The following is a 12,647-nucleotide window of genomic DNA, read 5'->3' on the forward strand; positions in this document are numbered from 1 at the left end:
ATGGCGACGTCCTGGACGCCCAGGTGCTGGTCAACCCCACGCACGAGTGTGTGTGTGAGGAGGTGAGACGGACACACACACAGACGTTCAGGTGTCGTGATGCGTTCGAGTGTCGTGGTGCGTTTGGGTGTTGTGGTGCATTCAGGTGCATTCGGGTGTGGTGGTGCATTCAGGTACCTTCAGATGTAGTGGTGCATTCAGGTGTTGTGGTGCGTTCAGGTGTCGTGATGCATTCAGGTGTCGTGATGTGTTTGGGTGCTGTGGTGCGTTCGGGTGCGTTCAGGTGTCGTGATGCGTTCAGATGTCGTGATGTGTTCGGGTGTCGTGGTGCATTCGGGTGTCGTGGTGCGTTCAGGTGTGTTTGGGTGCCGTGATGCGTTCAGGTGCGTTCCGGTGTCGTGATGCGTTCAGGTGCGTTCGGGTGTCGTGATGCGTTCAGGTGCGTTCCGGTGTCGTGATGCGTTCAGGTGCGTTCGGGTGTCGTGATGCGTTCAGGTGCGTTCGGGTGTCGTGATGCGTTCAGGTGTCATGATGCGTTCAGGTGTCATGATGCGTTCAGGTGTCATGATGCGTTCAATTGTGTTCGGGTGTCATGATGCGTTCAGGTGCGTTCCAGTGTCGTGATGCGTTCAGGTGCGTTCCAGTGTCGTGATGCGTTCAGGTGTGTTCGGGTGTCGTGATGCGTTCAGGTGCGTTCGGGTGTCGTGATGCGTTCAATTGTGTTCGGGTGTGATGATGCGTTCAGGTGTCATGTGTTTGGGTGTCGTGATGCGTTCAGGTGCGTTCGACTGTCGTGTTGCATTAGCGTATCTAACCTCTCTCTCTCTCTCTCTCTCGTCCAGGTGCGCCTCCTCCTGGGCTCCGCCTCCCCCGAGAAGCTCCTCCTCCTGATTGGCCGGCGGCGCCGGGCCCCGCCCCCCGGCCCCTCCCCCTCCCTGGAGCTGCGCGACGGCTTCTTCTCCTCCTCCGACCTGTCCCGCCTCCGCCTCTCCTCGGCCCCGCCCCCTCCCCTGAAGCCCCGCCTCTCCGTCGTCTCCCCCTGGACTGACGGCCCTGCCGTCCAATTGGGCGCCTCCGTGAAGCTCCTCCCCCCGATGGAGGGCCTGCAGGAGTTCGTGGAGTACCTGTCCGAGTCCCTGGAACCCGAGACCCCCGTCCAGACCCTGGAGCCGCCGGCCACGCCCGGGTTTCTCAAGCTGTGGCGCCCGTGCTGCTACGTCTTCCCCTTAGGCTCCGCCTTCTTCTCCGTCAACGGCTTCAACCTATTGGCCGACGGCGGGCCGCTGGGCCGGCCCCCCTTCTGGAAGCTGGTCCGCCACCTGGACCGGGTGGACTCGGTGCTGGTGACCCAACCTGGGCTGGCGGCCCTCCCGGGGGTCAACGCCCTTTTAAGGAGGAAGCTCGCGGAAAAAGGGGCGGGGCTTACCGATCCCAGGGAGCTGATATCTCCGGAAGTGGGCGTGGTTTTTGCGAATCTCCCCGACCAACCGGAGGAAGGGGAAGAGGAGGACCAATCGGAGGCCAGCGACGCCCGGGAGGCGGGGCTAACGCGGCGGCTCCTGGCGGAGCTGGGAATCGAACCGCGGCCCCTGGCCCGAGGCCCCGCCCCCCTCACGCTCTTCCACAAAGTGGGCGTCGGCCAATTGCAGATGCATGTTCTAAGCCCCGCCCAACAGGAAGCAGGCGGCCCCGTCTGCGTCCTATTGGTGTGGAGGCCGGAAAAAGGGGTGGGGCCTCAGGAGGAGCGGGTGGTCCGGGTCCTGTTCCCAGGGGGGACGCCTCAGGACCGGGTCCTGGAGGGGCTGGACCGGGTCCGGGACCTGGACTTCATGAGGGCCGCCGAGGTCCGGGACCTGGAGACCCCCAAGACCAGGACCGGAACCGGAACCGGGACCGGGACCAAGGGGGTCAGCAAGACCGGGAGTCTGAAACCCAAGAGGGACTCAAGACCAGAACCCAAGAAGGACCTGAGACCAGAATCAAGGAAGGACTTGAGACCAGGACCCAAAAAAGACCCGAAACCAGACCCAAAGAAGGACCCGAGACCAGAACCCAGGAAGGACTTGAGACCAGGACCAGAATCGAAGAAGGACCCGAGACCAGAATCCAGGAAGGACCCGAAACCGGACCTGAAGGACTACTCCAGACCGGATCCCAAGAAGGAACTTAGACCAGGACCAGAATCGAAGAAACCGGACCTGAAGAAGGACCTGAGACCAGAATCCAGGAAGGACCTGAAACCGGAACCCAAGAAGGACTCGAAACTGGTCCCGAGACCAGAATCTAAGAAAGACCTGAGACCGGAACCCAAGAGGGACCCGAGACCGGAATCTAAGAAAAGCCCAAGACCAGAACCGAAGAAGGACTTGAGACCAGGACCAGAATCCAAGAAAGACCTGAGACCAGAATCCAAGACCTCGAGACCAGGACCTAAGAGGGACCCAAGACCAGAACCAAAGAGAGACCCCAAGAGTGCCAGACCAGAATCCAAGACCCCCAAAAAGGACCCGATCGGGACCTTAGACCAGAATCTAAACCTGAACCAAGAAGTAAATAAGAACCAGGAAGTAATCCAGAGCCAGAATCAGGAAGTAAATCAGAACCAGGAAGTAATCCAGAGCCAGAATCCAGAAGTAAATCAGAACCAGGAAGTAATCCAGAGCCAGAATCAGGAAGTAAATCGGAACCAGGAAGTAATCCAGAGCCAGAATCAGGAAGTAAATCGGAACCAGGAAGTAATCCAGAGGCAGAATCAGGAAGTAATTCAGAACCAGGAAGTAATCCAGAGGCAGAATCAGGAAGTAAATCAGAACCAGGAAGTAAATCGGAACCAGGAAGTAAACCAGAATCAGGACGTAAACCAGAACCAGGAAGTAAACAGCTCCCCGTCGCCATGGCGACCGGTCCCCAACGGTAGCCCCGCCCCCTTCCACGACGTGGACGTGTGCCTGGTGTCGCCGTGCGAGTTCCTTCACCCGCCGGCCCCGCCCCCAGCGGTGGAGGAGGAGGCGGGGCTCCCGCCGGCCCCGCCCCCTGAGGCAGTGGAGCCGGACTCCGAGGCCCCGCCCCTCCCGCTGGACCTTGACCTGGACCCGCCCCCGGCGCCGCTCAAGGACCTCCCGCCTCTGCCGGCGCCGCCGGGCGCCTGCATGGCCGACCCGGAGTCGAACCGGAGACCCGCCAGGAGGACGGCGGCGGCGGCGGCAGGTAGCGGTTGTTAGCATCATGCTAACGCTCGCATATAAATGGATGACTATAATGATGCTAATGGTCCAGTAGAAATAGATACAGAGCATGATGCTAATGCTAACATACAAATACACGGTTAGCATAATACTAATGGTCCCATAGAAACAGAAGGTTAGCATAATGCTAATGGTCCAATGACAATAGATGGTTAGCATGATGCTAACACTCCCATAGAAATAGATGGTGAGCATCATACTAATGCTCACATAGTAGATGGTTAGCATTATGCTAGCGTAAATAGATGCATGTTAGCATCATGCTAATGCTTCTATATAACCAAATGGCTAGCAATATGCTAATATAATTCAATGTCTGTTAGCAATATGATAAGGTAAATGGATGCATGTTAGCATTATGCTAATGTAAAATGGATGTTAGTAATATGCTAAAGTTCCCATTCAATTACATGGTTAGCATTATGCTAATGCTCCTATTCAAATACATGGTTAGCATTATGCTAATACTCCCATTTAAATACATGGTTAGCATTATGCTAATACTGCTATATAAATACATGGTTAGCATTATGCTAATTCCCATATTCAAAGACATGGTTAGCATTATGCTAATGCCGCCATCTGGGCCCATGCTAACGCTAGCGTTCCCCCCCCCCCTCCAGGCCCGGCGGCGCCGCCGGTCTACGTGGACCTGGCGTACCTCCCGAGCGGCCCGGCCGCCGCCACGGTGGACGCCGCGCTCTTCCGCCGCCTGCGCTCGCGGCATTACGTCATCGGAGGAGGAGGAGGAGGGGGCAGGGCCGGCAAGGAGGAGGAGGAGGAGGACGAGGACGGCGCCGCGCTGCGCCGCCTCCTGGACGCGCTGCTGGACGGCAAGGAGGACTGGCCGGACGAGGAGGTGAGCGAGCTCGCCGCTAGCATCACGCTAACGCTCCTGTGTGAGCGGAGGGTTAGCGTAACGCTAGCTTAGCGCTGTTGTAGCCATTCATTTCTTTCTATGGTAATGTTAGCACAGTGCTAACATCCATTAGCGCTAGCACATCGCTAGCTAGCTGTTGATTTATATTGTAGCGTTAGCTAACATTTAACTGCGCTAGCACAATGGTTAGCATAATGCTAATGTTCTTATATAAACAGATGATTATTAATATGCTAACACTCTTTTGTAAATTAATGGTTAGCATCATGCTAAGCATGTATTTATATAGGACGGTTAGCATCATGCTAACCATATATTTATGTAAGAGCATTAGCGAAATGCTAACCCTTATCTTACAAAAGATTGTTAGCATATTGCTAGTCATCTGTTTATGTAAGAACATTAGCATTATGCTAACTATGCTTAGCATGATGCTAATGCTCCTATATAAATGTATGCTTAGCCTTGTCCTATATAAATGGTTAGCCTAATGCTAACACTGCTACTTAAATAGTTAGCATGATGCTACTTTAAATAGCTAGTTAGCCTAATGCTAGTTTAAATAGATGGTTGGCATTATGCTACCACTTCTATATAAATAGTTAGCCTAATGCTAGTTTAAATAGATGGTTAGCATTATGCTAACTCTCCTAAATATGTATAGTTAGTATGATGCTAATTTAGATATATGGTTAGCATGATGCTAACTTAAATCTAGGTTAACATTATGCTAACGCTCCTAAATATGTATAGTTAGCATGATGCTAATTTAGATATATGGTTAGCATGATGCTAAAGCTCTTATAGTTAGCATAATGCTAATTTAGATATATGGTTAGCATGATGCTAAAGCTCTTATAGTTAGCATAATGCTAATTTAGATATAGGTTTAGCATGATGCTAAAGCTCTTATAGTTAGCATAGTGCTAATTTAGATATATGGTTAGCATGATGCTAAAGCTCTTATAGTTAGCATAGTGCTAATTTAGATATATGGTTAGCATGATGCTAAAGCTCCTATATAGATGTATGGTTAGCGTGATGCTAATGCTCCTATAGTTAGCATAATGCTAATTAAGGTATACGGTTAGCATGATGCTAATGCTCCCATTCAAATACATGGTTAGCATTATGCTAATGCTCCCATTCAAATACATGGTTAGCATTATGAATGGATTGTGCTAATTTTCCCATCTGGACCTGTGGCCACGCCCCCTCTTTCTCCCGGCCCCGCCCCCTCCCCTCGCAGGTGACGGTGATCCCCACCCGCGACAGCCCCGCCCTCCACGCCTGGTACCTGGGCTCGGCGGCGCGGCGCCGCCTGCTGGCCGTCACGCTGCTGGGCAGCAGCAGCACGGTGGCCATGCAGGACGAGGCCTTCCCCGCCTGCAAGGTGGAGTTCTGAGCCAGGCCCCGCCCACCCCCCGTCGCCACGGCAACCGCCATGGCAACCGCTCCCAAAGAAGCTCTTATTTCTCTGTTTTTGAGGTGTCGGATTTCAATCACAGAAGAGGCTGGAGGGAAACCCCGCCCCCTTTTTTTTTTTTCTCTTTTTTTTTTTTTTTGTTTTATTTTCTTTTGAAGTATCATATTTCAAGTGGAAGATTTCATCCAATGGAGATAAACCCCGCCCCGTTTTTTTGTTTGTCCTACAACGTTTTTTTTTTCTTTTATTTTGCCTTTTTTTTTTCTTCATTTCTTTTTGGTGTTTTTTTCTCTTTTTTCCCTCTTTTGTTTTTTTTTCATAATTTTTTTCGTTTTGGGTTTCAAATTACAAATAGAAGATTTCATCCAATCACAGTGGAGGCTGGAGATAAACCCCACCCCCCTTTTTTTCTCTTTTTGCTAGAAAGACATGTTGTAATTTTTTTTCCTTTTTTTTATTTAATTTAATTTTGATTTTTCTTTTAAAAAAATTCTCTTTTCTCAATTTTTTTCTTTTTTTTTCTTTTTCCTAGAAAAAAAGTTTTCCCTTTTTTTTCTTTATTTTATTTTTTTAATTTTTCTATTTTTCTTTATTGCCTCTTTTTTGCTTTTATCTGTTTTTTTTCTCCAAGAAATGTTTTTCTTTTTTTCATCTATTTTTCTTTTTTCCCTTTTTTTGCTTCAATCTTTTTTGTCTCTTTTTCATTTTTTCTGTTGTTTTATATTTTTGTCAATTTTTCTGTTTTTCCCTCTTTTTTGTTTTATTTTTTTCTCTTTTTCTTAGATTTTTTTTTCTGCTACTGTTTGGGTCTCATATTTCAAATAGAAGATTTCATCCAATCACAGTGGAGGCTGGAGATAAACCCCGCCCACATTTTTTTTCTCTTTATCCGAGAAAAAAAAATCCCTTTTTTTTTCACTTATTTTGGATTTTTTCTGTTTTTTTCTTTAATCTTTTTTGTCTCTTTTTTCTCTTTGTCATTTTAACTTTTTTTCTCATTTTTTTCTATTTTCCTCTTTTTTTCCCCTCTTTTGTTTTTTTCCTATTTTTCTTAGAAAAACCTTTTTTTCAACTGCTTTTTGGGTCTCATATTTCAAATAGAAGATTTCATCCAATCACAGTGGAGGCCGGAAATAAACCCCGCCCACATTTTTTTTCACCTTTACTTGAAAAAAAAACTACTTTTTTCTTGTTTTCCTTTATTCTTTTTGTTGTTTTTTCCCTTTTTTCAGTTGTTTCCGTTTTTTGGGGTCTCAAATTTCAAATAAAAGATTTCGTCCAATCACAGAGGAGGCTGGAGATAAACCCCACCTCCTTTTTTCCATCTTTTTTTCTTTTCCCTTGTAATAATAAACAACAAAAAATAGGTTTTTTTTTTTCTTTGTTTGGTGTCAGATTTCAAATCAAGACGTCGTCCAATCACAGCGGAGGCTTTAGATAAGCCCCTCCCCTCTTTATTCACCTTAGCAACCAATGCCAAAGAAGCTAAAATGTTTTTCCTTTATTTTTTTTTTATTTCTTTTTGGTGTCAGATTTCAAAATAAATGATGTCGTCCAATCACAGAGGAGGCTGCGGATAAGCCCCGCCCACCGAGTTTTTTTCTTTGTTTTGTTTTAATTTTTTTTTTATTTATTGGTCCAATCAGGTGTCGGTACGGGGCCGTGTCTCTCGGCCAATCACGGCGCGGCTTTTGATGTTTACAAACACCAGCAGAGGCCTTAAGGACACACACACACACACACACACACACACACACACACACACACGCAACACACACACACTACAGTGGAAATAAACATTGCTGAACAGTTCGGAGGCTCTGCGTGTTTTTTTTCTTCTCAAACAGGAAGTGAGTGTTGCCGTGACGACCACAGACACACATAGAAAGGCTGGATCGCTTCCAGACGCGGTGACGTCGCCACGCGGCGGCCATCTTACTAGAGGCTACCGGCTCACCCGTAACATTGTCTATGGAGTATGTATTATGTATTTAAGCATAGCTTTTATTTATATATTTATTTTATTTATTTCATTTATTTATTTTTATTGGTTTCTGTAATTTTATTTTTTTTTTATTTCATTTGTTTTGGTTTATTTAATTATTTCTTTAATTTTATTTTTATTTCATATATTTTTATTTTATTTATTTCTTTGTCTTATTTTTTTTTCATTTTTTAGTTATTTTTTTATTAATGGATTTACTTTTATTTATTTTTAATGATTTGATTTTTTTTATTTAATTTATTTTTATTTTTTTATTTATTTTTTATTTCTTTATCTTATTTTTTTCATTTTTTTCATTTTTTTTCTATTTTTTTTAATAAATTAATTTACTTTTATTCAATTATTTATTGGATTTTATTTTCATTTATTTCATTTATTTATTTTTATTGGTTTCTGTAATTTTATTTTTTTTTTATTTCATTTGTTTTGGTTTATTTAATTATTTCTTTAATTTTATTTTTATTTCATATATTTTTATTTTATTTATTTGTTTGTCTTATTTTTTTTTCATTTTTTAGTTATTTTTTTATTAATGGATTTACTTTTATTTATTTCTAATGATTTGATTTTTTTTATTTAATTTTTTTTATTTTTTTATTTATTTTTATTTCTTTATCTTATTTTTTTCATTTTTTTCATTTTTTTTCTATTTTTTTTGATAAATTAATTTACTTTTATTCAATTATTTATTGGATTTTATTTTCATTTATTTCATTTATTTATTTTTATTGGTTTCTGTAATTTTATTTTTTTTTTATTTCATTTGTTTTGGTTTATTTAATTATTTCTTTAATTTTATTTTTATTTCATATGTTTTTATTTTATTTATTTCTTTGTCTTATTTTTTTTCATTTTTTAGTTATTTTTTTATTAATGGATTTACTTTTATTTATTTTTAATGATTTGATTTTTTTTATTTAATTTATTTTTATTTTTTTATTTTTTATTTTTTTATTTCTTTATCTTATTTTTTTCATTTTTTTCATTTTTTTTATTTAATTTATTTTTATTTTTATTTTTTATTTATTTTTTATTTCTTTATCTTATTTTTTTCATTTTTTTCATTTTTTTTCTATTTTTTTTTTATAAATTAATTTACTTTTATTCAATTATTTATTGGATTTTATTTTCTTTTATTTCATTTATTTATTTTTATTTACTTTTATTTCATTTATCTTTATTTTTTATTTATCTTATTTTTTTTTTAGAATGGAATAGAATAGACTTTATTGTCATTGCACGGGGGGGTGGGGGGGGTACAACGAAATTACGTGGGAGCTCATTTACAGCTACAATTCACCTCGATTAAAAAGTCAAGGACAAGAAAACTGAGGAACGACGTCAGAGACAAAACAGAAAACAACACAGACATTAGGTAACAACAGAAACAATTGTTATGGGAGTCTGTTCATAAGTGAGTGTGCGTTTCTGTGTCCGTGGGTGTTTGCAGTGCGTCTGGCCCAGGGGAAGAAGCTGTTTGTCAGTCTGCTGGTGTGTGATTTTATCGACCTGTAGCGTCTGCCGGAGGGCAGAAGGTCAAACAGGGGGTGGGCAGGGTGTGCGGGGTCTCCGGTGCACACTCAGACGGTACGTCAGTGCGCTCTCCACAGAGGAGCGTGAGAGCTCCTCCACCTCGGCCCTGGACGCTGCCTCGTCCTCGCCTCGGATGAGTCCGACCACGGCGGTGTCATCCGCATCCTTGACGATGCGGTTGGTTGGGTGGGTGGATTTGTAGTTTGAGCAGTTTGGTGGTGAGGATGTCTGGGGTGATGGTGTTAAATGCTGAGCTACAGTCCACGACGAGCATCCTCGCGGAGCTGTTCTTGTTCTCCAGGTGGCTCAGCGCTGTGTGGAGTGTGATGGCGATGGCGTCCTCAGTAGACCTGTTTGGCCTGTTTCTATTTTTTTATGAATGAATTTACTTTCATTTATTTTTTTTTTTATTTAATTTTCTCATCTTTTATTTATTTTATTTTTATTTTATTCATTTCTCTAATTTTATTTTCTTCTATTTTATTTATTATTTTTTTATTTTTTTCCATTTCATTTATTTTTATTTCATTTATTCCTTTATCTTATTCATTTTATTTTTTCATTTTTTTAAATTATACTTTTTTTATTAATGAATTTGCTTTTTTTGTTATTTTCTTTTATTTCATTTATTTGTTTTTACTTATTTTTATTCCTTTTTTTCGAGGTTTTTTTTATATATGTATGTATATATGTGTATATGTATATGTATATATATATATATACATATATGTATTGAAGGATAAAAGTGATAGAAATAAAATACATAATTTAACAAAGTTTAACATTGAAAAGTAGTAAAGCAGAAATGAAAATCATTTCATTTTAGAGATCATTTCAGCCGTTCATCTATCATCACCCGAAGGAATGAAATTGCATTTTTATTTTATTTCTTTTTTTTTTTGACATTTCCCGTTAGCCTATTGACTTGAAACCTTATTCGAGGAAGTCCCGATTCACCCGGTCGATCAAAATATCGAAGTTATTATGGGTGTGGCGACAAGATTTGTGTCATCTGCAAAAATAATCTTTCACTTGAGAAGGCGAAATCGTTTACGTCAATCAAAAAAAACAACAAAAAAAAAAAAGCAGTGGTCCCGAAATCGAACCCTGGGGGACGCCTAAGAAAAATTTTTTAGAGTTCTTTGAAGAATAACCATTATATACGTCATACTGCTCCCTGTTCTGAAGATAATTGATGGTGAGTTGTTGGATGTGATCATTGCGAAAACATATAAACGAATTTCTAATTGAGCCATTCGCTGACGTTTGTAATCGATAAATAACCGCGGGAGTTTTCCCCGATCAAACGAAATTGGCCAAAGCCGCACCCTTGCATAAAAGCGGTTTTATTGGCAATTTTTTTTTTACTCATTTCAAGGAAAAATTTCTTAATTCATGAAAAAAAATCAACAACATTTTTTGCTTGTTCAATTGGCAGATTTTTTTAAACTAATTTCAAGTAAAAACTTCTTCATTTAAAAAAAAATCAAGAAAAAGTTTGTTTTCGTTCTATTTGCAGATTTTTTTTACTAATTTTAAGTAAAAATTTCTTAATTGAAGAAAAAAATCAAGAACATTTTTTGCTTGTTCTATTGGCAGATTTTTTTTTATTAATTTCAAGTAAAAATTTCTTAATTTAAGAAAAAAATACAAGAAATTTTTTTTGCTTGTTCTATTGGCAGATTTTTCTTACTCATGTCAAGTAAAAATTTCTTAATTTAAGAAAAAATCAAGAAAAAGTTTTTTTTCGTTCTATTGGCAGATTTTTTTTTACTCATTTCAAGTAAAAATTTCTTAATTTATTAAAAAAAATCAACATTTTTTGCTTGTTCAATTGGCAGATTTTTTTTTACTAATTTCAAGGAAACATTTCTTAATTTAAGAAAAAAATCAAGAAAACTTTTTGCTTGTTCTATTGGCAGGTTTTTTTTTACTAATTTCAAGGAAAAATTTCTTAATTTAAGAAAAATATCAAGATTTTTTTTTCGTTCTATTGGCAGATTTTGTTTTTACTCATTTCAAGTAAAAATTTCTTTACTTAAGAAAAAAATCAAGAACATTTTTTGCTTGTTCTATTGGCAGATTTTTTTTTACTCATCAAAACAAAATACTTTGGAGAACAGTCAATGTGGTTTAAATAAATCTAAATCTGAACGACGGATAATTAAACGCGGCGTGCCCCAAGGTTCGATACTGGGGCCACGGTTAGTCATTTTGTACACGAACGGTTTTTTGCGAAAGCGTCCAACCTCGGGAAAATTCTACTCGCAGATGATACCACGGTATTTTTATTTGGAAAAGAAAAGAAAAGAAGTCAGAAAAGTAGCGGATGAAGAATTGAAAGTGATAAAACGCTGGTTTGATGGAAACGGATTGATGCGACGCTGCAAAAAATTCCAAATCTGAGCAAGTTTTTTTCCAACTTTTTTTGAGTGAAAATGTCTAATTTTGCTTGATTTAAGAAAAATTTACTTAAATTTTATATTTGATCAAGATAAGAAGGCTTGATATGAGAGAGAATTTGCTGAAGTCAAGAAAATTTTTTGCTTGTTCTATTGGCAGATTTTTTTTACTCATTACAAGTAAAAATTTCTTAATTTAGGAAAAAAATCAAGAATTTTTTTTTTGCTTGTTCTATTGGCAGATTTTTTTTACTAATTTCAAGTAAAAATTTCTTAATTTACAAAAAAAATCAAGAACATTTTTTTTTCGTTCTATTGGCAGATTTTTTTTAACGAAACCAAATTCTTCGGAGTGATGATTGATGGCGAGCCAAAGTGGAAATCTCACATTAATTACACCAATTTGAAAATTCGGACACAGAGTTAAGTTTTTTTCTGAACAGGTGGGCTATAAAGATAATAACAAATAGTCATTATTTATTCAACGGAAAGTTTTTTTTTTTTTAAATTTCCCGATATTGTTGATTTGAGCGTCCTAAAAATAACGCATGAGGCAAAGCGGAATTTAGAATATATTGGAAATAAGAACCAGTACGCGCAATCTTAAAGGAAGAGACCTGTTCAAAAAAGAAAAAAAAACAGATTTAGAACTAAAATCAAAGAAAGAAACATTCAACAGGAAATCAAAGAGTTTAAAACAATTATGACATTTAAGAAATATATATATATAAAAAAAAAAAATTCCACACTGGAGAAATATGAAAATGAAAACTAAGTTGTTGCAGGTAAAATAAAAAAAAAAAAAAATTGATTTAATGAATATGAGTTTTTGAGTATTGTTAATTTGTATTTGTTTTTTTGTTTTTTCAATCAACTAAACTAATTGATCACTTCTAATTGATTGAAGTGAGTGGCGGAATTACGCAATCTCTAACTTCTTCGGTTGGTTTGCGACCGATGCCATCACGGCCCCGGGGAGTCATTTCTTTCAAAGTTCGTTCTAATTTCTTCGCACTTCCTGAGAGCTTGGAAGATCAGTCTTTTTTCCATGAACGACAACAGATTTTTTTTTAGATGATACGGTTCCGTTTTCATGAATGATTTATTCCATTCCAAGTTGATTTAATATCGTTGGAAGATTGTTTGAACTTATTTG

The 12,647-nt window shown here is 39.6% G+C and overlaps 2 protein-coding genes across 2 annotated transcripts in view; both read left to right on the forward strand.

The window, feature by feature from the left end:
• Nucleotides 1–5,646, forward strand: LOC115385259 (microtubule-associated protein 1S-like). Its single transcript, XM_030087231.1, has 5 exons — nucleotides 1–23; nucleotides 146–173; nucleotides 942–3,207; nucleotides 3,869–4,104; nucleotides 5,375–5,646. The coding sequence occupies exons 1-5, from the start codon at nucleotides 1–3 to the stop codon at nucleotides 5,528–5,530; spliced, it is 2,709 nt and encodes a 902-aa protein (XP_029943091.1). The 3' UTR covers nucleotides 5,531–5,646.
• Nucleotides 5,570–12,647, forward strand: part of LOC115385260 (paralemmin-1-like) — a 22,539-nt gene continuing 15,461 nt past the window's right edge. The window contains exons 1-3 of the mRNA XM_030087232.1: nucleotides 5,570–5,615; nucleotides 9,007–9,067; nucleotides 9,141–9,275. Coding sequence (XP_029943092.1) covers nucleotides 5,570–5,615; nucleotides 9,007–9,067; nucleotides 9,141–9,275 — 242 coding nt within the window. The remainder of the gene's footprint in view (nucleotides 5,616–9,006; nucleotides 9,068–9,140; nucleotides 9,276–12,647) is intronic.

Source organism: Salarias fasciatus, unplaced genomic scaffold (assembly GCF_902148845.1).
Source record: "Salarias fasciatus unplaced genomic scaffold, fSalaFa1.1, whole genome shotgun sequence".
In the NCBI taxonomy this organism is placed as follows: Eukaryota; Metazoa; Chordata; class Actinopteri; order Blenniiformes; family Blenniidae; genus Salarias; species Salarias fasciatus.